This window comes from Amblyraja radiata, chromosome 5, assembly GCF_010909765.2.
Source record: "Amblyraja radiata isolate CabotCenter1 chromosome 5, sAmbRad1.1.pri, whole genome shotgun sequence".
In the NCBI taxonomy this organism is placed as follows: Eukaryota; Metazoa; Chordata; class Chondrichthyes; order Rajiformes; family Rajidae; genus Amblyraja; species Amblyraja radiata.
In genome coordinates this window covers 12,989,396-13,014,436 of record NC_045960.1, presented here as the reverse complement: position 1 = coordinate 13,014,436, position 25,041 = coordinate 12,989,396, and the positions used below count along the sequence as shown (strand labels likewise).

Genomic DNA, 25,041 nt, shown 5'->3' with positions numbered 1-25,041 from the left:
GTATATTACACACTAGGGACAATTTACAATTATTACCTAAGACAAATTAACCCACAAGCCTGTACAACTTTGGGAGGACTTGGGAGGAAACCGGAGCACCCGGAGAAAACCCACGCGATCACAAGGCACGGTGTCCGTACAGACACAGTGCCCTTAGACAGAAAGGAACCCGGGTCTACGGAGCTGTGAAGCGGCAACTCTACCACTGCGCCACCTGTTTAAAGTTCTGTTTAAAGAGCTTCTCTTGCTTCTGACACACGGATCTTGAGGGAAGAAAAGCGGGAGGGACGGCAGAGAGCGAGGGAGGGGAAAGGGGGGGGGGGGGGGGGGGGTGGGAAGGAGGAAAGTGAGATTGGTGGTGAGAGAAGGAATGGGAGGAAAGGGAGAGAATGGGAAGGAGTGGGGGTGGGAGGGGGAAGGAATGGGAGGGAGGAGAAGAAGGGAGGGGAGAGAGAGTGATATGGGGAGGGGGGGGGGAGAAGCGAAGTGGAGAAGTACATGGACTGCTGATCTGAAACCCAAGCTTCGTGCGATCTTCAAACCAAAGATCCTATAGCGGATGGTACACAAAATTGCTGGGGAAACTCAGCGGGTGCAGCAGCATCTATGGAGCGAAGGAAATAGGCGACGTCGCCTATTTCCTTCGCTCCATAGATGCTGCTGCACCCGCTGAGTTTCCCCAGCAATTTTGTGTACCTTCGATATTCCAGCATCTGCAGTTCCCTTTTGAACATCCTATAGCGGATCTTTGCTATAAGATCTTTGCTTCAAACTATCAAACAAATGGCAGGAGACATCTTTCATCCTGTTGCTTGTTGGAAATTCCCACGGCACGCCCGGCTGGAAGCGGCATCGAAGTGATTTGAGGCACTTTGCATTGTGTGGGGAGAGGGCGGGGGTTGCAATCGTCTCCCCATCCTCGAACCTTTGCAGTCAGCATGCAAGCCGTGCATTGCATGCATCGCAGTGGGTGTGTGCAGCGAGAGGGAGGGCATTCTCGCAGTTGTTGCTGGGAAGGCTCTGTCAGCCATTTTCTGTTGTTTCCCAGCGAAAGGCCAATTTCTTCCCATCATCATTATTATTATTATTATTATTTCTTCAAACCCTCCCCCCCCCTAAAGAGGCTCGGGTGGAGGTGAGACCCAGAGGCGGCTGCAAGACAAGGTGAGTATCAGCGTGTTGCATTCATGTGTAAGGTGGCAACTTTGATGCGCAAGTGCAAAGGCTCTCTCCTTTCTCCCTCCACTTGCATTGAGTCCAGAGCCCGCTCTTTGTACGGGGAGCAGCGCTGCTGTAACAAACTTTAAGGTATCCATTTTGTGCAGCAACATTGTAGCAAAGTCTCGCCGCTCCCGGGCCAACCTTCCATCCCTTGTACATTTCCCAGCTCCCTGCAACTCTCACCGTCTCTAATGCACCGCCCCCCCTGCTCAATCTACTCTCAATGTCATCATTTAATCCCTTTTTTGTCATGTTATTGTTGACAACTGCACTCCCCACCTTCTGCAAAGTGTTTTTTTTACTTTGCATCAGCAATCATTCCGTAAATGCGTTCGAAAGGGAGTATTGTGTTTTGCATCAACATTGTTGCATGTGTGTGTGTGTGTGTGTGCTTTATTTTGCAGGGGGTGGGGGAGGATAGGAGAACAACATTTCTCTTCTCCCCGTCGTCTTCACCATCTTTGCTTAGCTTCCCCTTTGTTGCATCGACCATTTTAAACGTGGGTGTCTGCAATTCAAAACAAACGCTGCCAGTTCCCTCGCTCAACGCGGTGTGTGTGTGGTCTTTTTTTAAAGTTTTGGCTGGAGTTGAGTAAAAATAATATTTTAGTTGATGTTTATCCATCTTTGCAATATCATACTCGGCGATTAAGATACAATGCAGATTGTAAAGCGAGTAGAGTGGGCTGGATTGTTTGTGTAGGTTTGAGTTATACACAGCTCCGGCCCCTGCCGACCAAGATGTCCCATCTAAACTAGTCCCATTTGCCCACGTTTGGCAGATATTTCTCGAAACCTTTCCTGTCCATTTCTTGTATGACTCTTTTAAATGTTGTTATAGTGCCTGCCTCAACTACTTCATCCTCCAGCTCGCTCATACACCCACCACTGTGTGGAAAAAGTTGCCCCTCGGATTCCTGACCGGGATATACAAGGAATTGCAGATGCTGGTTCACAAAGACACAAAGTGCTAGACTAACTCAGCGGGTCAGGCAGTATCTCCGGGGGACGGAATGTAATTGAGCGCTGGAGGAACTCTGCGGTTCAGGACCCTTCTTCAGGCTGATGGAGCAGGGATTAAAGCTGGAACAGAGAGGTGGGGGAGACACAACGTGAGGGGGTGATTGGCAGATAACTCTCTGATCACATATTTCCCCGAAAAGTCACGTATCCATGTTCTCCAGAGATCTGCCGGACCCGCTGAGTTACTCCTACACTCTGTGTTTGTTTTCCCTTTTACCCCTCCCCTTCCACCCATATCTCTACCTCTAGCTTTACATTTCACTCGCCTACCCACGTTCTCCACAGATGCTGCCTGACCCACTGAGTCTTTTTGTAAACCAGCACCTGGCAAGTGATAGGTAGAGAAAAAAAGACACAAAGTTGCTGGAGTAAGCCATCTGCCAATAATTACCCCCACCCCATTTATAGACAATAGGTGCAGGAGTAGGCCATTCGGCCCTTCGAGCCAGCACTGCCATTCAATGTGAGCATGGCTGATCATCCCCAATCAGTACCCCATTCTTGCCTTCTCCCCATATCCCCTGACACTGCTATTTTTAAGAGCCCTATCTAGCTCTTTCTTGAAAGCATCCAGAGAACCGGCATCCACCGCCCTCTGAGGCAGAGAATTCCAGACTCACCACTCTCTGTGAGAAACCACTTGCCAGGGGTTGTCCTACCCCCACCCCTCATGTCTGGCTTAGCCTCTCTACTACAATCAGTTTGAAGGGTTATTTGTCCATTCTCTCCACAGACTTGACCCGCTGAGTTCCTCCAGCACTTGGTGTTTTGCTCAAGGTAACAGCACCTGCAGTTGCTCGTGCCTACAAGATTAAAGTGTGGGAGGAACTCGGGTGGTCAGGCACTCTCTCTGGAGGGAATTCTGGGCAGACAACGGTTCAAGTCAAGTCCCGTCTTTTTCCAGTTGAGAAATCATTTCTCACGATTGCAGCCTCCATTTATATAGAGGTTGTGACATTGCAGGCGTGTTGTAAGATGCTTCCAACACGCTTTTAGTGGAGACAGAAGTCACTAATTTCTTCTGCTTACTTAAGCTGCAATGGAGCGGCACAATGGCACAGCTGGTCGAGCCGCTGCACCACAGCGCTAGAGTCCCGGGTTCGATCCTCACCTCGGGTGCTGTCAGAGCGTGGAGTTTGCACGTTCTTTCTGTGGCCGCGTGGGTTTCCTCCCACCTCCCAAAGACGTGCAAGTTTGTACGTTAATTGGCCCTCTGTAAATTTCCCAAGTGTGTAGGGAGTGGACAAGAAAGTGGGATAACTATTGTGAGCAGACTATTGTGATGGTTAGTGTGGACTTGGTGGGCCGAGGGCTTGTTTCCATGCTGTATGTTCCAATGAAGAAGGGTCTCGACCCAAAACGTCACCCATTCCTTCTCTCCAGAGATGCTGCCTGTCTCGCTGAGTTACTCCAACATTTTTGTGTCTACCTGTTCCAATTAATCAATCCACTGTTATGCCCCTATCCCACTTACGGTATTTTTTAGGCGACTAGGCTGTTGCCACATGGTCGCCGGGGAGTCACCAGGAAGATCGTGAGTCGTCTCCTCAGTCGCCCAAAGAATCGTAGCATTTTTCTGGTCGCCGCTGGATTTTGAAATGTTCAAAACTTTTTGCCGACAGTTGGCTTGACGCCAATGAGCGTAGCTTGTCTTCTCCTGACGTAGGTGCTGTCGTATGTTGTCGCCAGGATGATGTAGGTTGTCGCCGGTGCTAACCGGTGAATTCCATTGGCGACTACCTGCGTCAACCAGCGACAGAATTGTCTTACCTTGTCGTAGCTTGTCACGGGTGGACGCAGGTTGTCGTAGGTGGATGTCCTAATGGGTCGCTGGTTGTCGGTAGCTGGACGTCGACTAGGTGGTAGGTTGTTGTAGACATTGTCGTAGGGGGGGCCCAGTCGCCCGTTTTTCAGCGACCTACTACAACTATGACGGTCGCCGGTAAAATCGCCTAAGTGGGACAGGCCCATTAATCCGCTGTCCGACTCATCTGTGGTTTGGCAACTGGGTTTAGCCTAGAGATACAGCGCGGAAACAGGCCCTTCGGCCCTCCAAGTCCATGCCGACCAACGATTCCCGTACACTATTTTATACACTAGGGACAATTTACAATTTTTACCAAAGCCAATTAACCCACAAACCTGTATGCCTTTGGAGTGTTTGAGGAAACCGGAGCTCCCAGAGAAAACCCACACAGTCACAGAGAGAACGTACAAACTCTGTACAGGCAGCACCCGTAGTTAGGATCGAACCCGAGTCTCATGCGCTGTAAGGCAGCAACTCTACCGCTGCGCCACCGTGATACCCGTTTTGTTTTGATTAACTGGGCTCAATTCGAATATTTTGTTACTGTTGCCGGCTTTGTTTCAAACAAATATATAATGAATGGAAAGGAGTGACACCCAATAATCTGTAAACTCTGCTGGATGGTCCGTCACCATAGACGTCCTGATTATTCTAGATGACTATATTGATGTTTTCAGTTTGGTTACATAACATTGTACATCCGGGTAACTTGCATCAAACCTTCATTGTACAACACCACTACTTAATTGGGACAGAACACGTTCCATCTAAACCGCACAGTAAAAGGCCCTTCGGCCCAACTCATCCATGCCAACTGCACCCGTCCCATTTGGCCCATATTCTTCTAAACTTTTCCTATCCATGTACCTGTCCAAGTGTCTTTTAAATACAGTTTTAATACCTTCCTCAACTGCCTCCACTGGCTGCCCATTCCATACTTCCACCACCCTCTGTGTGAAAACGTTGCCCTTCAGGTTCCTATTAAATCTTTCTCCTTACACCCATGTCCTCTGGGTCTTGATTCCTCTGAAGAAAAAGACTCTGTTGATTTACCCAGTCTATTCCCCTCATGGTCTTATACACACCCCTCATCCTCCTGCGCTACATGGAATAAACTCCTATCCGGCCTAACTTCTCCCGATATAGTTCAGGCCCTCGCGTCCTGGCAACAACCTCGTAAATCCTCTCTGCACTCTTTCCAGCTTAACAACATATTTCTATACCACGGTAACCAAAACTGGACACAATACTCCAACCAACTCACTCACGCCCATGGAACCCTCTCTCACCAAAGCCCAGGACTGGTGAAACTCTCTCTCCCTAAATACTAATTCTGTGTTCTATTTAAATTTTAGATTAGTTTTAGGTTAATTTAGAAATAGTTTGGAAACAGGCCCAGCTAGTCCACGCTGGCCATTGGTCACCCCGTGCACTAGTTTTACCCGACATATTTTACAGAGGTCAATTAACCTACAAAACTGGACGCTTTTGGGATGAGAGGAAACCGGAGCACCCGGAGAAAACTCACACGGTCACAGGGACGATGTACAAACTCCATACAGACAGCACCCGTAGTCAGGATTCAACCTGGGTTTCTGGCGCTGTGAGGCTGCAACTCTACCGCAGCGCCACCGTGACACCCACATATATTCCCTGGGGAGAATATTTGCAGCTTTATCTCAAAAATAAGCTGAATCTAATTCCATTTGTCTTGCTCCAAGTGGGCGGTATTGCAGATAGTGAAGATGGTTGAGAAAAATTGCAGCAGGATCTTGATCGATTGGCCAGGTGGGCTGAGGAATGGTTGATGGAATTTAACACAGAGAATTATGAGGTGTTGCTTTTTGTAAAGTCTAACATGGGCAGGACCTACACAGTGAATGGTAGGCTTCTGGGTGGTGTTGTAGAGCAGAGGGATCTAGGAGTTCAGGTACATGGTTCCTCGAAGGTGGAGTCACAGATAGATAAGGTGGTCAAAAAGGCTTTTGGCACATCAGGCAAAAGCTAGAGAGAATGTGAAAACGCACACCTCCAGATTCAGGGATAGTTTCTTCCCAGCTGCTATCAGGCACCCGAATCATCCCACCTCAACCAGTGAGCAGTGCTTAACTGCTATCTACCTCATTGGTGACCCTCGGACTATTCTTGATCGACTTTACCTTGAATTAAACGTTATTCCCTTATCATGTATCTATACACTGTAAATGGCTCGATTGTAATCATGTATTGTCTTTCTGCTGACTGGTTAGCGTGCTTTGTGCACGTTGGTATACGTGACAATAAACTAAACTGAAACATTGGCCTTCATCAATCATGTTGCAGTTATATAATGCGTTGGTGAGGCCGCATTTAGAGTATCGTGTTCAGTTCTGGGCACCATGTTATCGGAAAGATGTTGTCAAACTGGAAAGGGTGCATATAAAATTTACGAGGATGTTGCCAGAATTTGAGGGTCTGAGCTATAGGGAGAGGTTGAGCAGGCTAGGACTCTATTCCTTGGAGCACAGGAGGATGAGGAGTGACCTTAACAAGGTGTATAAAATCATGAGAGGAATAAATCGGGTACATGCACAGAGTCTCTTGCCCAGAGTAGGGAAATCGAGGACCAGAGGATATAGGTTTAAGGTGAAAGATTTAATAGGAATTTGATGGGTAACTTTTCACACAAAGTGTGGTGGGGGTATGGAACGAGCTGCCAGAGGATGTAGTTAAGGCAGGGACTATAAGAAACAGTTAGACAAGGTACTTGGATAGGACAGGTTTAGAGGGATATGGACCAAACACGGGCAGGTGGGACTAGTATAGCTGGGACATGTTGGCAGGTGTGGGCAAGTTGGGCCGAAGGGCCCGTTTACACGCTGACTCTAAGCGCAGAGTTGCGGTATCCCAAGTCCTCACTGGTTGTGTTGGTGTTTCAGCTTCTAGGATCGATCGCTCGGAAGGAGGATGGCTCGTACCAAGCAGACTGCCCGCAAGTCCACCGGTGGGAAGGCTCCGAGGAAGCAGCTGGCGACGAAAGCCGCGCGGAAGAGTGCCCCGTCGACCGGCGGCGTGAAGAAGCCCCATCGTTACCGGTCAGTGGACAGGCCCGGACTGGGGCAGAGAGCTCCTCTCTGGACCAAAAACATCATCCTTATACACGTGATACAATTACCCCTCCAGTATCCCCATAGAATATTCACATGGAACGTAGGAGAGTTTAGAGACATACAGCATAGAAACAGGCCCTTCGGCCCACTGACTCCATGCCAACCACCTGTCCGCACTAGTTCTGAAGAAGGGCCCTGACATGAAACGTCAGCTCTCCATGTTCCACCGAGATGCTGCCTGAGCCGCTGAGTTACTCCAGCACTTTGTGTCCTCTTCCACCTTGTAGTGTCTCACTTTCTCATCCACTCTTTACACACTGGGGGCAATTTACAGAGGGCCAAAACATTTACAAACCCACGCGTCTTTGGGATGTGGGAGGATACCGGTGGACGTGGAGGAAACGTCCACAGTCACAGAGACAACGAGCAAACTCCACACATACAGCACCTGAGGTCAGGGTCGAATCTGGTACTGGCACTGTGAGGCAGCGGCTCTTACCAGCTGTGCCACTGTTTTAACAAAGGATCCTTAAGGTTCAGGGTAGACACAAAATGCTGGAGTAACGCAGCGGGTGAGGCAGCATCTCTAGAGGGAAGGGATTGGCCACGTCGTCCATTACTTCTCTCCAGAGATGCTGCCTCACCCACTGAATTACTCCAGCATTTTGTGTCTACCTTCGATTTAAAGCACCATCTGTAGTTCTTTCTTACACCTTAAGGTTCAGAGCCGTACAGCACAGAAACAGGCCCTTTGGCCCGTCTTGTCAATGCTTACCAAGCTGTTTAAAATGTTTTTTTTTTTGTTTTTTTACCTACTTCCCTTAATTCCCAAGCTTCCAACACTTTCTCCAGGGTAAATACAGGTGTGAACATTAATTTAACATTCTTACCCGTCCCCTGTGGCTCCACATCTAAATGATACATTGATTCCTGAGGGATCCTATTTTTCCCCAGCCAATCTTTTGCTCTTAATTGGAGAATCTCTTGAGATTGTCTTTCACCATAACTACCTCATGTCTTTATGGGCTCCTCATGTTCCTGTATCTGCCCGCAGGGTTGAGGTTGATTTCTCCCTAGTATTCACAAAAGCAGGATAATATAGAACTATATGAAATAACTAGAACTGCAGCACGGTGGCACAGCGCCAGAGACCCAGGTTCGATCCCAACCACGGGTGCTGTCTGTACGGAGTTTGCACGTTACCCCACCCCCGTGACCGCGTGGGTTTCCTCCGACACTCCAAAGAGGTACAGGTTGTAGGTTAATTGGCTTGGTATAATTGTAAATTGTCCCTAGAGTATGTAGGGTAGTGTTAATGTGCGGGGATCGCTGGTCGGTGCGGACTCGATGGGCCGAAGGGCCTGTTTCCGCGCTGTGTCTCTAAACTAAACTAGTGTAAACAATGTCGGCGATGGTCAGCGTGGACTCAGTGATTCAAAGGGCCTGTTTCCATCCTGTATCTTGAACTAAAGTTCCTGTCTGCTACCTTTAAAATGGACCCTGCCAGATTTTGTAGATTATAGGATGCCGTTTCTGTTAGCACCTCAACACTCTTTGGATTTATTGTGTTGAAGGTATTATACAATATTTACAACACGCCAACCAGGTAAGTTTAACGGGATCATGGGACTGGAGGAATTCCACGCGCTCATGGTGAGAACGTGCAGACTCCACAAAGACTGCACCCGAGGTCAGGGCTGAACCCAGGTCATTGGAGCTGTGAAGTAGCAGCTCTACAGTTCACTGCTGAGCCGCCCCGATCCGCGATCTCAACCCTGTACCGGAGTGCTGGAGGAACTCAGCAGGTCAGGCAGCATCTGTGGAGGGAATGGACAAATGACATTTTCAGGTCGGGACTCAATTTTTCAGACTGATTGTGGAGGGGGGGAGATGCGAAAGCTGCGAGAGAGAGGCAGCACATTTGATTAGTAGAGGTGTCAAAGGTTACGGGGAGAAGGATGGAGAATGGGGTTAGGAGGGAAACATAAACATACATACAACATACAATACCGTTTATTGTCATTTGAACCTCAAATGAAGTTCAAACGAAATGTGGTTTCTGCAGTCATACAACAAGAAAAGAACCAAGACACAACACCAACACAATCCACACAAACATCCATCACAGCGAATCTCCTCCTCACTGTGATGGAAGGCAAAGTCTTGTCTCTCCCCTGCTCTACATTCTTCTCCCGATGTCAACGCCCCCGGTGGGCGATGGTAAGTCCCGCGACCATTAATGCTGCGCCGGGCGATGCAAGGCCCCGCTCCGGGTCTTGATGCAGGAGCCCCCGGCGGGCGTTCGCGGCCTTTAAAGCCACGCCGGGCCAGGTCATTTTCAACCCCGCAATTCGGGCGGGAGAAGTTGCCTTTGCGGGAGCTCCGAAAAGCGGTTTCCCACCAGGGACCCACGAGCTCCCGATGTCACCGGACCTCCGGCTGGAGACTCCAAAGCTCCGGAGTCGGGTCACAGCAGCGCGCCACCACAGCTCTCCACGCTACGAAGCCGGCCTGCTCCACGATGGTGAGTCGGCAGGCTCAGCGACTGGAGCCCCCAGGTCGTTCCGGTTGGAGGCCGCTCCACTGTGCTAGGCCCCAACAACAACGGAGACCCGACTGAGAAAAGGTCGGGTCACTCGTACAGGGAAGAGATTTAAAAGTTTCCCCCACCCCCCACACATACACAGTCAGAAACAATTTAAAAAACACTTCAAACTATACACTCAACGGGACAAACAAAAATGAAAAAAAGACTGCAGAGGCCGCTGCAACGTCGGTCGAGTTTCCACACATATTCTGCCATGATTGAATGGTGGAGTGAACTTGATGGGCCGAATGGCCCAATTCTTCTATCACTTATGAACACAAAGCGTGGCAGGCATTAAGTGGACACCGACAACAGGGGGGTTTCCATAGGCAGATGTTTGGAACATAGGTCAGAGGTAGAAGCAGAAGGTGCGAGACAGGCTGATTGGAGAGTTGCAATTCGTGAAGCCAGAGGAAGGAAGGAATGTAGGAAGGGGGGAGGAATAGGTGGAAGTCTGGGAGGGGTGGGCAGAGAAAATGGGATGTATATATATTATAGACATATATACATGTCATCTATATGCACCTATTATATCATATATGCATGTATGATATATATACACGTATTATATATGCGTGCATTGTATATACACATACACAAACATACACACACACATATATATATATATATATATACACACATATATATATATATATACACACACACACATATATATATATATATACACACATATAATATATATATACATAATATATATATAATATATATATAATATACATATATATATAATATACATATATATATATAATATACACATATATATACACACACATATACAATATATATACACATATATATATACATATATATATATAATATACATATATATATACATATATACACACATATATACACATATATATACATATATATATACACATATATATATGTATATATATACACATATATATATATATATACACATATATATATACATATATATATATACACAATATATATATCATATATACACAATATATACATAATATATACATAATATATATACATAATATATACATAATATATATATACATAATATACATATCATATATATATATATATAATGTATATACATAATATATATACATATAATATACACATATATAATATACATATATATACACACATATATAATATACATATATATACATATATAATATACATATATATATACATATATAATATACACATATATATACACATATATAATATACATATATATATATACATATATAATATACATATATAATATACATATATATAATATACACATATATATAATATACACATATATATATATAATATACATATATATATACAATATACATATATATATACAATATACACATGTATATATAATATATATACATATATATATACAATATACATATATATATACAATATACACATATATATATAATATATATACATATATATATACTATATACATATATATATATAATATATACATACATATATACACACATATATATACAATATATATACACATATATATACACATATACATACATATATGTATACATATATATATATATATATACATACATACATATACATATACATACATATATATACACATATATATACATATATAAATAATATATATATATACACATACACACATATAACATTTGAACACAGAACAGTACAGGAACAGGCTCTTCGGCCCACAATGTCCGTGCCAAAGATGCCGTTAACCTCCTCTGCATTGAATCCAGGATAGCAGGCGTGGACAGGGCCCATTTATCTCTTTCACCTTCTCTCTCAGCCCGGGAACAGTGGCTCTCCGAGAAATCAGACGCTATCAGAAGTCCACCGAGCTGCTGATCCGCAAGCTGCCCTTCCAGCGCCTCGTTCGTGAAATCGCTCAGGACTTCAAGACTGACCTGCGCTTTCAAAGTGCTGCCATCGGGGCCTTGCAGGTAATTTTACTTTTCCTCTCCATTTCACATTTTCCTCTTTGCACACGGAGCAGCCTTTCTGCCCACAATGTCCGTACCCAACACGATGCCAAGTTAAACAAATCACCTCTGCCCACACTTGATTCATTCCCTGCATATACAAGTGCCTATCTAAAATCCTCTTAAATGCCACGAGTATATCTGCCTCCACCCCCACCCTGGTAGCACGTTCCAGGCACCCACCACCCTCTGTAAAAACAAACCCAATAAACAACAGCCATTCGGCCAGGAGGAGGCCATTCGGGCCTTCGAGCCAGCACCGCCATTCACTGTGATCATCCACAATCAGTACCCCGTTCCTGCCTTCTCGCCATATCCCCTGACTCCGTTATCTTCAAGAGCTCTATCTAACTCTCTCTTAAAAGCATCCAGTGAATTGGCTTCCACTGCCCTCTGTGGCAGAGAATTCCACAGATTCACAACTCTCTGGGTGAAAATGTTTTTCCCTCATCTCCATTCTAAATGGCCCTACCCCTTACTCTTAAACTGTGGCCACTGGTTCTGGACTCTCCCAACATCGGGAACATGTTTCCTGCCTCTAGCATGTCCAAACGCTTAATAATCTTATATGTTTTAATAAGATGCCCTCTCATCCTTCTAAATTCCAGAGTATACAAGCCCAGCCGCTCCATTCTATCAACATATGACAATCACGCCATCCCGGGAATTAACCTCGTGAACCTACTCTGCACTCCCTCAATAGCAAGAATGTCCTTCCTCAAATTTGGAGACCAAAACTGCACACAATACACCAGGTGTGGTCTCACTAGGGCGCTGTACAACTGCAGAAGGACCTCTTTGCTCCTATGCTCAACTACTCTTGTTATGAAGGCCAACATGCCATTCGCTTTCCTACCCCGCACATCTCCTTTAAACTCTCTCACATTAAAACAGTGCCCTCTAGTATAACATTTTGCTCCTTGGAAAAATGTTCTGACTGTCTTCCCTATCGATGCCTCAATTTCATATAGTCACTTCTCTCAGATCTCCCCATCCCAAAGAAAACAATCCAAGTCTGTCCAACCTCTCCTTGTAGCTAATACCCTCCAATACAGGCAGTCTTCTGGTAAGCCTCGACTGCATCATCTTACTAAACAAGCTTGTTGCAGTCACACTCTCTTCATAACCATAACTCTTCCGCCCTGGGAATGCCCTTCTTCGCACCCACTCCAGCACCAGACTCTCAGTCTGAAGCAGAAACTCGTCCCAAAACGTCACCCATTCCTTCTATCCAGAGATGCTTCCTGTCCCGCTGAGTTACACCAGCATTTTGTGTTTATCTCCAGCACCAACACATCCTTGGTGTAAGGTGGTGACCAGTACCACACACACAATCTTATTATTCCCTGTTTCCCAAAGGGTTGACAAAAAGGGTTTTTAACTTGCAACTAGACAAGACACACTCTTTGTCTTCTGCCATCATCCAATCTTCTATCCATGCTCGTACTCTGCCTGTAATAGCATGGGCTCCGATCTTGTGTAGCAGCCTCACGTCAAAGGTTACTTACAGGGACAAGGAAGGGGATGCAAGGCAAGAGGGGTTTGGATGGCCAATCTTGGAGCTGCGTTTAACCATACCTCCTGTCCCTCCCTCTCTAGGAAGCGAGTGAAGCCTATTTGGTGGGACTGTTTGAAGACACCAACCTGTGTGCTATTCATGCCAAGCGCGTGACCATCATGCCAAAGGATATACAGCTTGCTCGTCGCATCCGCGGGGAGCGCGCTTAATCCTATCGCCATTGGGGGCGAGGGAGAGCAGGAGGGGATGGGGGGGGGGAGGGGGAGGGAGTGAGCCATTGAGGAGAGGATCACCAATTCATCACAACTTTTAACTACACATCTTAAATTAAGCCTCCTGTCGGGCCGTAGCTGGCGGCTGCCTATTTTGTTCAATGGGGGAGGGAGGGTTGGTGGAAGGGGGTGGCTGGTGTGCAAGGCGAGAGTGTGGGGATGAAGGGCTGTGGAGGAGGGGGTGAGGGAGACTGGGACGGGTGTGTGTGTGTGTCAGGGGTTCTATGATTGGAGAGGTTCGAAGGCGCTGGGGAGGCAGGTGCTGTAATCTTCATAAACAAGCGCTGGATTTAAGCGTACATGATTATTATTTTTTTCCCCAGTGTGGCAAGATGAAATCAAAGTGGATTTATGATTTTTTTTTTCTCTCTCGTTTCCAGCAGTGCAGCTTTGAAAATACTTTAAAACAATTTTTTGAATAGCGCCAGCATTTTTTTTTTTATATATAGGACAAATTTCTTATCAGATCTGAAATATAAAATTTAATATTTTTCATAAAGTAGATCCCATTGTTTGCTTTACTTTTTATAAGAGATGTTTTGGTGTGTTTAGTAACTGTTTAAATATTTGTATGTACTGTTCTGTATTCAGTAAGGTTTTCCTATTAAAGTATTTGAAACCGTGTGATGCGTATGGGAGCACTCTCTGCACAAATCCAGTATAGATGTACAGCTTGGTACACTCGCTGATATGTATGGTGAATACAAGTCATAATAATAATAATAATGGATGGGATTTATATAGCGCCTTTCTAATACTCAAGGCGCTTTACATCGCATTATTCATTCACTCCTCAGTCACACTCGGTGGTGGTAAGCTACTTCTGTAGCCACAGCTGCCCTGGGGCAGACTGACGGAAGCGTGGCTGCCAATCTGCGCCTACGGCCCCTCCGACCACCACCTATCACTCACACACATTCACACACAGGCAAAGGTGGGTGAAGTGTCTTGCCCAAGGACACAACGACAGTATGCACTCCAAGCGGGATTCGAACCGGCTACCTTCCGGTTGCCAGCCGAACACTTAGCCCATTGTGCCATCTGTCGTCCCAAAGTCATGAGCTTAATTCATTGTCATGTGTACCGAGGTACAGTGAAAAGGCTTTGTTGCGTGCTAACCTGCCAGAGGCAAGACAAAACGTGATTACAATCGAGCCGTACACAGTGTACGGATATATGATAAAGGAAAAAACATTTAGTGCAAGATAAAGTCCAGTAAGGTACGATCAAAGATAGTCCGAAGCTCTCGAATGAAGTAGACAGTGGTTCAGCACTGTTTTCTGGTTGCGGTAGGGTGATTCAGTTTATTGTGTTTAAGAAGGAACTGCAGATGCTGGAAAATCGAAGGTACACAAAAATGCTGGAGAAACTCAGCGGGTGCAGCAGCATCTATGAAGCGAAGGAAATAGGCAACGTTTCGGGCCGAAACGTTGCCTATTTCCTTCGCTCCATAGATGCTGCTGCACCCGCTGAGTTTCTCCAGCATTTTTGTGTACCAGGGTGATTCAGTTGCCTTGTAACAGTTGGGAAGAAATTGCCCCTGAATCTGGACGTGTGCGTTAGACTGTTACTATCCCAGCTACAATATAAAGCTTCCTAACAGATAACAAATCCCTGGTAAAAATATAAAACAGAGACCCATAGGTAGGATAGACAATCAGAATCTTTTTCATCGGGGTGGAAATGTAGAGATCTACATAGGTAGAACAGCACAGAACTAGGAATGTGGATGGGTGACGTTTTGGTCAGGGCCCTTCTGTGGAGTCTGAAGAAGGGTCCTGACCTGAAACGTCATCTATCCATGTTTTCCGGAGATGCTGCTGAGTTACTCCAGCACTTTGTTTTTTTCCCCTCAAGATCGCAACATCTGCAGTTCCTCGTGTCTCTAAACAATGATGGAGTCTGATACAAGATGGTGGGTTGAGGTCATCTTTGAGGGTGACCAAGGGAGGCCAATAAATGTGGCCCTTTTTCCATCCACACCCCACAAGAATGACTCAAAGGATGCAAGCTGCAAAGAACTTACCCATCCATCGCAGACAAGAAACCAACTTGTTACTGAAGGCCATTATGGGCTCCACTGTTGGACATCTGTTGCTGGCCCTGATTTGTTCTGGTTTTTCCTACCGCCAGTCCCCTCTCCTCTACTTTCAGTCTGAACAAAGGTTCCAACCCGAAACATCACGCATTCCTTTTCTCCAGATGCAGCACAGTGGTGCAGCGCCAGAGTTGCTGCCTTACGGTGCCAGAGGCCCGGGTTCAATCCTGACTACGGGTGCTGTCTGAGCGGAGTTTGCACGTTCTCCCCGTGACCGCAGGGGTTTTCTCCGGGATCTCCAGCTTCCTCCCACACACCATAGACGAACAGGTTTGTAGGTTAGTTGTCTTTGTTAAAATTGGTAAATTGTCCCTAGTGTGCGTAGGATAGTGTTACTGTGTGAAAATCGCTGGGTCGGGGCGGACGGTGGGCTGAAGAGCATGTTTCCGCGCTGTACCTCTAAATCAGGGATCAGCAACCTACGGCCCCTGGGCCGAATGCAGCCCGTGGACCGAAATAATCCAGCCCGCAGGCATATATTTTTTCCCGTAACCATCCAGCCCGCAGACTTCCATCATCTCCGGTACCTCCCGGGCTCGAGGTCGCTGTACCGCATCCTGTGCAAAGCCGCCGGCACGGCCGCGCACCTTCTGTGTCTGGGCTTCACTGTCGGGATCGGGGTTGTCAATAGGCCGGGGACGAGTGAGTGAGTATTTGAGCCGCCGTGTTCAGGACAGAGCCAAGGCAATGGTCCATAGGTGCGCCATGTCCGTGAGCACCCGTAGATAGGGGCCAGTGCTCCGGGTGGCGTCCTCGAAGGGGCAGGATCCATATGTACACGTGATAGATGTGGCCCGCCATCCGCTCACAGACATGGGTCCTGGCCCCTATGCAGAACAAGGTTGCCCACCCCTGCACTAAACTAAACGATGCTGACTGACCCGCTCAGATATTCCAGTACTTTGTGTATCTTCGATCTCCGGTATAAACCAGCATCTGCAGTTCCTTTCTACACACTAAGATAATTAGCAACTTAGAACTTATAATTAGTGAAGGAAGGTTGCCTGCTTACCTGATTATGTGCAACACCAACATTCTTTGCGCCTACTATTTTTTTTGCCCTGTAAAAAATGCTGGCAAACTTCTGCACTGTTACAGCAATGCAGAAGCATCCTCACCACACTGACAGCGACTTAGTATCAGCGTCTCAGGGCCAGGCGAAGTGCACAATAGGCTGTCAAAAATTTCCACACTCCCGTGTTTCAAATACAAAGATAGACAAAAACAGCTGGAGTAACTCAGCAGGACAGGCAGTATCTCTGGAGTAGGAATGGGTGACGTTTCGGGTCGAGATCCTTCTTCAGGCGCAAATCCAAATATGGAAGTGTGATAAGAAATAGCAGCTGGTTAAAAGAAAACTCATACAACCATCGCATGCTGTTTTGTAAATGTTGGAGGAACTCAGTAGGTCAGACAGTGGAGGGAAATGGCCAGACGACGTTTCGGGTCAGGACCCTTCTTCAGACTGAAGCACTGTCAAGTTTCCAGCATTTGCAGTTCCTTGCATCTCTGCGGTACATTACTCTTTCGTGGTGCTAAGTACTTCTGCTGTAATGGCCATATTAAAAGATAGGGTTCATATCTGGTGCATATGACAAATAAACTGTGTTGTACTCTCCCCACAACTACTAGAGGTAGATGAGGAGGAACACAAAGGTATGTGGTAATGGGAACAGTTAACGGAGGCAGTGGATGGCAGATGGAATCGGTACGTAGGACAGTGTGGCACAGAAACAGGCCCTTTGGCCCACAATGTCTGCCGACATGATGCCATTTTAAACCATCTCCGCTACCTGCACGTGATCCATATCCGTCCAACTATCTGAAAGCCTCTTAAACACTAATGCACCCATCAAAGTGTAAGAATGAACTGCAGATTCTGGTTTAAATAGTAGACACAAAAAGCTGGAGTAACTCTGCGGGACAGGCAGCATCTCTGGAGAGAAGGGTGACATTTCAGGTCGGGTCTGAAGAAGGGGCTCGACCCGAAACGTCACCCTTCTCTCCAGAGATGCTGCCTGTCCAGCTGAGTTCCTCCAGCTTTTTGTGACTGTCCCATCTGCCTCCACCACTGCCCCTGGCAGCGCGTTCCACCCACCCTCTAGCTAAAAAAATAAAAACTTGCCTTGAACATTTCCTTTGCCCTCTCACCCTCGTGCTTTTGTCTTTGTACAAAGAGCACAGAGAAGATTTACGAGGATGTTGCCAGGACTTGAGGGGCTGAGCTATAGGGAGTAGTTGGGCAGGCTAGGGCTTTATTCCTTTGAGGGGTGATCTTATAGAAGTGTACAAAATCATGAGGGGGAATACATTGGGTTAATGCACAGACTCTTTTCCCCCTGGTAGGCAAATCAAGCAGAGGATACACAGTGCATTCAGAAAGTATTCAGGCCCCTTCACTTTTTCCATTTTGTTACATTATAGTCTTATTCTAAAATGTATTACATTCATTTTTTTTAATCATGTCTACACACAATACCCCATAATTTAAAAAAAGCAAAAACAGGTGTTTAGAAATTTTTGCAAAGTGATTAAAAAGAAATAACTGAAATATCACATTTACATAAGTATTCAGACCCTTTACTCAGTACTTTGTTGAGGCACCTTTGGCAGCGATTACAGCCTCAAGTCTTCTTGGGTATGATGCTACAAGCTTGGCAAACCTGTATTTGGGTAATTGCTCCCATTCTTCTCTGCAGATCCTCTCAAGCTCTGACAGGTTGGATAGGAAGCGTCGATGCACAGCTATTTTCAGGCCCCTCCAGGGATGTTCGATCGGGTTCAAGTCCAAGCTCTGGCTGGGCCACTCAAGGACATTCACAGACTTGTCACAATGCCACTCCTGCATTGCCTTGGCTGTGTGCTTAGGATCATTGTCCTGTTGGAAGGTGAACCTCCGCCCCGGTCTGAGGTCCAGAACGCTCTGGAGCAGGTTTTCATCAAGGATCTCTCTGTACTTTGCTCTGTTCATCTTTCCCTCGATCCTGACTAGTATCCCAGTTCCTGCTGCTGAAAAACATCCCCACAGCATGATGCTGCCACCACCATGCTTCACCGTAGGTATGGTATTGGCCAGGTGATGAGCGGTGCCTGGTTTCCTCCAGACGTGATGCTTGGCATTCAGGCCAAAGAGTTCAATCTTGGTTTCATCAGACCAGAGAATCTTGTTTCTCATGCCTTTTGGCAAACTCCAAGCGGGCTGTCATGTGCCTTTTACTGAGGAGTGGCTTCCGTCTGGCAACTCTACCATAAAGGCCTGATTGGTGGAGTGCTGCAGATATAGTTGTCCTTCTGGAAGGTTCTCCCATCTCCACAGAGGAACTCTGGAGCTCTGTCAGAGTGACCATCGGGATCTTGGTCACCTCCCTGACCAAGGTCGTTCACCCCTGATTGCTCAGTTTGGCCGAGCAGCCAGCTCTATGAAGAGTCCTGGTGGTTCCAAAGTTCTTCCATTTAAGAATGACGGAGTCCACTGTGCTCTTTGGGACCTGCAATGCTGCAGAAACAGTTTTACACCCTTCCCCAGATCTGTGCCTCGACACAACCCTGTCTCGGAGGTCTACGGACAATCTTCATGGCTTGGTTTTTGCTCTGACATGCACTGTCAACTGTGGGACCTTATATAGACAGGTGTGTGCCTTTCCAAATCATGTCCAATCAATTTAATTTACCACTGGTGGACTCCAATCAAGTTGTAGAAACATCTCAAGGATAATCAATGGAAACAGGATGAACCAAAGCTCAATTTTGAGTGTCATAGCTCTGAGGGTCTGAATACTTATGTAAATGTGATATTTCAGTTATTTCTTTTTAATTACTTTGCAAAAAATTGTAAACACCCTGTTTTTGCTTCTTCATGTTGGGGTATTGTGGGTAGAATGATATTTTAAAAATTGATGATAAAAAAATGTTTTAAAATAAGACTAACGTAACAAAATGTGGAAAAGGTCAAGGGGTCTGAATACTTTCTGAATGCACTGTGAGTGTAAAGTGAGAGGGGAAAGGTTTAATATGAACCTGAGGGGCAACTTTTTCACACAAGGATGTTGGGTCTGGAGGTAGTTGAGATAGGTTCTATCACAAAGAGAGTTCTGCAAGGGTCCCTGTCACGATTTATTCCGAACAGCTCCGTCATAGAGGACTCTGTGATTTATGGACTGTTCCCAGGGACGCCTTCACAGACTGACATCGAGTGCTGCTGGAAGGTCATCAACTCAGTGAAAGACGCCCTTTGGTCTGCCCGAGCGTTGTTCACCACCCAGCGGAGCGAGATGTTCGTCGGGGAATGTTGCCGACTGGCCCGCTGCAGACTGCAGGAGTACGTGCTGAGGGACGCACTGAAGCTCGGTGCAGCCAACGCCAAGGCTCGGTGGGGGAGGACCACAGTCTAGGGCCCTTCCGCTGCTGGACATGGGGGGCAGGGTGTGGTGGAGATGCCCCTCAAAATAAGGGAAGGGAGATCACACCAGTGGGCCACATGAGTGGCAAGAGTGGGGGGTAAAACTGTGATTTGGGGAAACTGTATTGAATGTATGTATAGCCTCCGACAGTGTCGGATGGAGTTTTGTATGGATCATGTATTGTATATATTTATTTCTCAAATAAAGTCTATTTTGAAATTTAAAAAAATAAAATACATTTAGGCAGGTACATAGATGGGATATGTTTGGTAGGATGTGGGCCATGGGCAGACAGGTGGGACTAGTGTAGATGAGGCATGTTGGTCAGCGTGGGCAAGTTGGGCCTCGCTACAGGACTCTCCCTGACTCTAATGAAGACCTGGTTAGGGTCCCGACCTGAAACATGGTCTGTCCATTCCCTCCATAGATGCTGCCTGACCCGCTGAGTTGCTCCAGCTCTGCGTGTTTTGCTCAGGATTCCAGCATCTGCAGTTCCGTGTCTACATTACATTTTGTAGCCATGATTCCGTTACTTCAGCAAAGAACAGAACGCTTCATTGACGTATCCATTAAATCACATAATTACCATCTCAAAATGCAAACTTCATTAAAGAAAAAAGGGAAAATAAGACCGCAGATAAACATATTTTAATTGAGATTAAATATATTATTGAAAGAAACAGTTTCTGAAATTGCACAGGTCATTTTTGTTTTTTGTTTTTTAAAAACTCACGGCAATAAAATCTTCCCAAGTTTAATATCCCGGGGAAAATCAGGCCAAATCTCCAGCGACAATCTCTGCCAAGTAGGAGCTTCATTACATTTGCACCTCCAAAACTTGGAATAACGCAGGCCATACAAAACAGCTAGAGGTGTTTGATTAGGAAAACAGCTGTAAACACACACACAAACCAACACAAAAGTAAAAGGGGACAGTGAACAGCTTTATGTACAAATTAGGGTTAAAAAATTATTTATAAAAGAGAATGAGAGGGAAAGGGAAAAAAACGAAATGCAACCACTGTTTGTAGACACTTCTCCACTCTCAAGAACTGTACAGATCACAACAGGTGGTGAGGATACACCAGGATCTTAGTCCAGGAAAAGAAAGCATCATTTGTTTGTCTGAACATTGAACTCTCCAATTTTTGGTAACTAACGTGTAAACACTCCATACCCCCCCCCCCCCCCCCCCCCACCTCTCCATCTCTTCCCCGTGCCCCACCTGGATGAGCACCCATTCCTCCCCTTCCACCTATATCCCTTCCTCTGGCTTCACATGTGGTGCCATCTCTCTCCTTTACCTCGCTATCTTTTGTCTTTTCATCTCTGGCCTTTGTCCACCCATCTACCAAACTACCCGCATCGAACTATCACATGCCGGGCTTGGTCCCACCCCCCACCTCTCTGCCAGCTTTCTCCCCCCCTACTACCACCCACCTGAAGAAGGATATAGACCCAAAACATTGAGTATCCATGTTCCCCAGAGATGCTGCCTGACCCGCTGAGTTACTTTGTGCCTTCATTTGTAAAGGAAATCTCAAGTTACTACTAATGTGAATGAAGATCCTTTGGTGACAAAACAATCTCCTCTTGCAGTCTGCAATAAAAACCACGGATGTCAAGATGAGAAACGAGCATTAAATTATACCGGGGGAATAACACTGCATTTGGACCAAGTTTGCCACGTTTCACGTTACTGGTGAAAAAACATTTTTTCTTTAAATTTGCTTTTCAAAAATGCACCAGGCGGGGCTCAGTGGACCTGAATCTCTTAATTCACCAGCGTTACACATCTAGCAGTTATTATTCCTTTCCAGAAAACTGACTGTCATCTTAAAGAAACAGTGCAGCTTGGCAGATGCAAGTCATGACTTTGGGCCACAAGAGATCGCTCTGCATCATAAGCAGAGACTTTAAATATATGGAAGCAGAAATTGTCAGCCAGCCTGTACAACCACAAAAATATATATATATTGCTTTGTTGAAAACAAAAATGGTGAAGGGAGAATGTATTTTTTATAATGTTGACGAGGAGAGGAGTCATTTTAAAATGACTGGAGGAGAAAAGTTTCTCAGATGTCGACGAGAAAGGATTATTAAAGTGAAGGAGAAATTTTATTTTCAGGTGAAGGGGAGAAAGGATTTTGAGGTGAAGGGGAGAAAGAATTGAAGGGGAATAAGGATTTTTAAGGTGAAGGGGACAAAGGTTTTTCAGAGGCTTTTAAGGAGAAGAGGGAAAAGTTTTTTGGGTGACGGGGAGAAAGGGTTTTTCAGGTGAAGGGCCCAATTTTGTTTTAAAAGGTGTATTTCCGGGGTGTTTGAAGATGAGCAGTGTAAACTGTAGCTTTCCTGACTCGGGTGGTGGAGCTGTGACTTCATGCTACCTCCATTGAGGAGACCAACAGCACGGAGGAAGAGGATGCTAAGAGGAAGACTGTCCCTCCCTGCTGATGCAGCCACTGATTTAGCGCAGGTAGTAGTGATATAGGTGGCTTTCAGTTAGCACTGCCTCACCTGAGCGACGATTTGGCACACTTTGGGGCAAATTTCAAGTGCTCCGTCTTTAATTGAACAATATAGTGTTTATGTTGCATGGCGATAGTTGCTGGCCAACAGTAACAACATTTAAGGGACATTTGGACAGGTACATGGATAGGACAGGTTGGACTAGTGTAGATGGGACATCTTGGTTGGCAAGGATGAGTTGGACCGAAGGGCCCGTGACAGTCCTGTGTGACACTGCAGCAGCCTCGTTACTGGTGCTGCTTCTTGCCATGGGTACAACAGTCTAAATTTGCAATAGGGATCTGTCCAATGCAAGGAGTAAGGGTGGGGAGAGAAAGGTCAAGTTTTTAATTCCCCACTCTGCTTGTTCAGACCAAACTTTAGTTTTCAGTTTAGAGATACGACATGGAAACAAGCCTTTCAGCCAACCGACAGCACACCGACCATCTGCTCACACTTTCCCATGCACTACTGACACACTAGGGACAATTTACAGAGGCCAATGAGCCCACAAAGCCACATGTCTTTGGGATGTGGGAGAAAATCGGAGCACCGGGAGGAAACCACGTGACCACAGGGAGAACATTGGACCTGGTTATCGGTTGGTCAGATGGACCAAACATCAGCTTTGCCTCTACATTTTCGTGTCACACAAGTATATATTATTTCCAGTCGGCCCTCACAACTTAGTAGTACATAGGAAAGCTTCACAGGACTTTGGTTGGGCCGCATTTGGAAAATCGAGTGCATTTATGGTCACCCCATTACAGGAAGGATGTGGAGGCTTTAGAGAAGGTGCAGAGGTTTACCAGAATGATGGCGAGATAGGGGGTATTAGTTACAGGGGGAGGTCGGACATACTTGGATTGTTGTCGGAAGCTGAGGGGAAACCTGATAGCAGTAGATAAAACTATGACAGGCAGAGATAGGATAGACGGTCAGAACCAGTCTTCCCCAGAATAGAAATGTCAAGGACTAGAGAGCATAGCTTTAAGGTGCGAGGGTCAAAGATGAAAGCAGATGTGTGGGGCAAGTTATTTTACACAGGGGTCATGAATGCCTGGAAAAACACTGCCAAAGGTGGCGGTGGAGGCAGATAAAGAAGACACAAAATGCTGGAGTAACTTTGTCATTCAGATCCTCAGCGGGTGAGGCTCTGAAGAACATGGAGAGGTGATGTTTCGGGTTGGGACCCTTCTTCAGACTGATTATGGGGGGGGGGGAGGGGGGAGAGATTTTATAGCCAGAAGGTTAGACTAAGGTCAGAGATGAAAGGACAGAACGTGCGAGATAAAAGAGTTGTGAATTGTGAAGCTAGAGTTGAGGCAAATACTATAACAACCTTTAAAAGACACACAGGTAGGTACATGGCGAGGAAAGGTTTAGAGGGGTATGGGCCAAATGCGACTAGTGTAGATGGGGCCTGTTGGGCTGAAGGGCCTGTGCGACTCTAAATGTGACACCAGTCTTGAGGTTCTTTTGTAGGAGGATTCAGCAAAGGATAGAAACTAGCAACTGCAGATGTTTGTTAACAAAATAAAAGGCACAGAGTGCTGGAGTAACTCAGCAGGACAAGCAGCATCTCTGGAGAATATGGATAGGCAACGTTTCTGGGTCGGGACTCTTTTTCAGACCCAAAACATTGCCTACCCACGTTCTCCAGAGATGCCGCCCGACTCGCTGAGTCACTCCGCACTCTGTGTCTGATTCAGCAAAAGGACACCGGGTTCGGCACGGAAGGAAGGGTGCTGGGGAGGTGAGATGTTTGTTGCCGACATCGGTGGCAGGGATTCACCACGGCCGCAGGCGCTTGCGTTAGGAAGACCGAAATAGGTGGATGGAGCGAAGAAGAGGGTCCCTGACAACGAACGGGTTTCCATCAAGCCTTTTGCCTCCCTCCTCTCTCCATATCAATTTGTGGTTTGGGGGGGGGTGTACGTGGTTCGGAACTTGCTGCCCCACTGACAACCATCCGCTGCATGGAAACTCTGGCCCACGCTGCAGCCGCGTCACAAAACAACAGCGGGATGCGAGCAACGCACAAACCACTCGCTCACTCGCCTTCACCCTCCCTGGTGCTTGCCCCGAATCTCAAGACACCCAAGCCCGATCGACGGTCGGTTTAAACAAGTGCCCAGCCGGTGTGAAATCTCCCGACACAGATTCACCGACAATAGCCCCCTCCAAGCAAAACCAGTTTGGAAGACCAGATAGTTTGGCGATAAAGTTAAAGCAGGGAAGGAAGGAGGGGCTGAACTATAGTACAAACTGCGATGGGCGCGGCTGCACATTCAGGCATCTCGCCAAGCATTTCTCTCTTAAATCTCTCCTCTCCCCGACCCAGTTTCAAGGGAACGTCCCCCAGACTCTGCAGCCGACAGAGATGCATCAAACACTCCTTGTAACAGAACACAGATATACGTCGGAGAAAAAAAAGCTGTAACCGTGTATAATATTGGCGCCAAATACATCCAACGAAACCAATCCCTGGCAGTGATTCTCATTACTACAGTA

The 25,041-nt window shown here is 46.4% G+C and overlaps 1 protein-coding gene across 2 annotated transcripts; it reads left to right on the top strand.

The window, feature by feature from the left end:
- The first annotated feature begins 1,022 nt into the window (after positions 1-1,022).
- On the top strand, positions 1,023-14,145 carry LOC116973002 (histone H3.3A). Of its 2 annotated transcripts, none has more exons than XM_033020630.1 (4): positions 1,023-1,164; positions 6,970-7,125; positions 11,538-11,691; positions 13,330-14,145. In XM_033020630.1, exons 2-4 carry the CDS (start codon positions 6,998-7,000, stop codon positions 13,456-13,458), a joined length of 411 nt encoding a protein of 136 aa, XP_032876521.1. In that variant the 5' UTR covers positions 1,023-1,164; positions 6,970-6,997; the 3' UTR covers positions 13,459-14,145. The 2 variants fall into 2 exon arrangements, with proteins under 2 accessions (XP_032876521.1, XP_032876522.1); XM_033020631.1 differs by lacking the exon at positions 1,023-1,164 and adding an exon at positions 1,286-1,308.
- Positions 14,146-25,041: the final 10,896 nt, after the last annotated feature.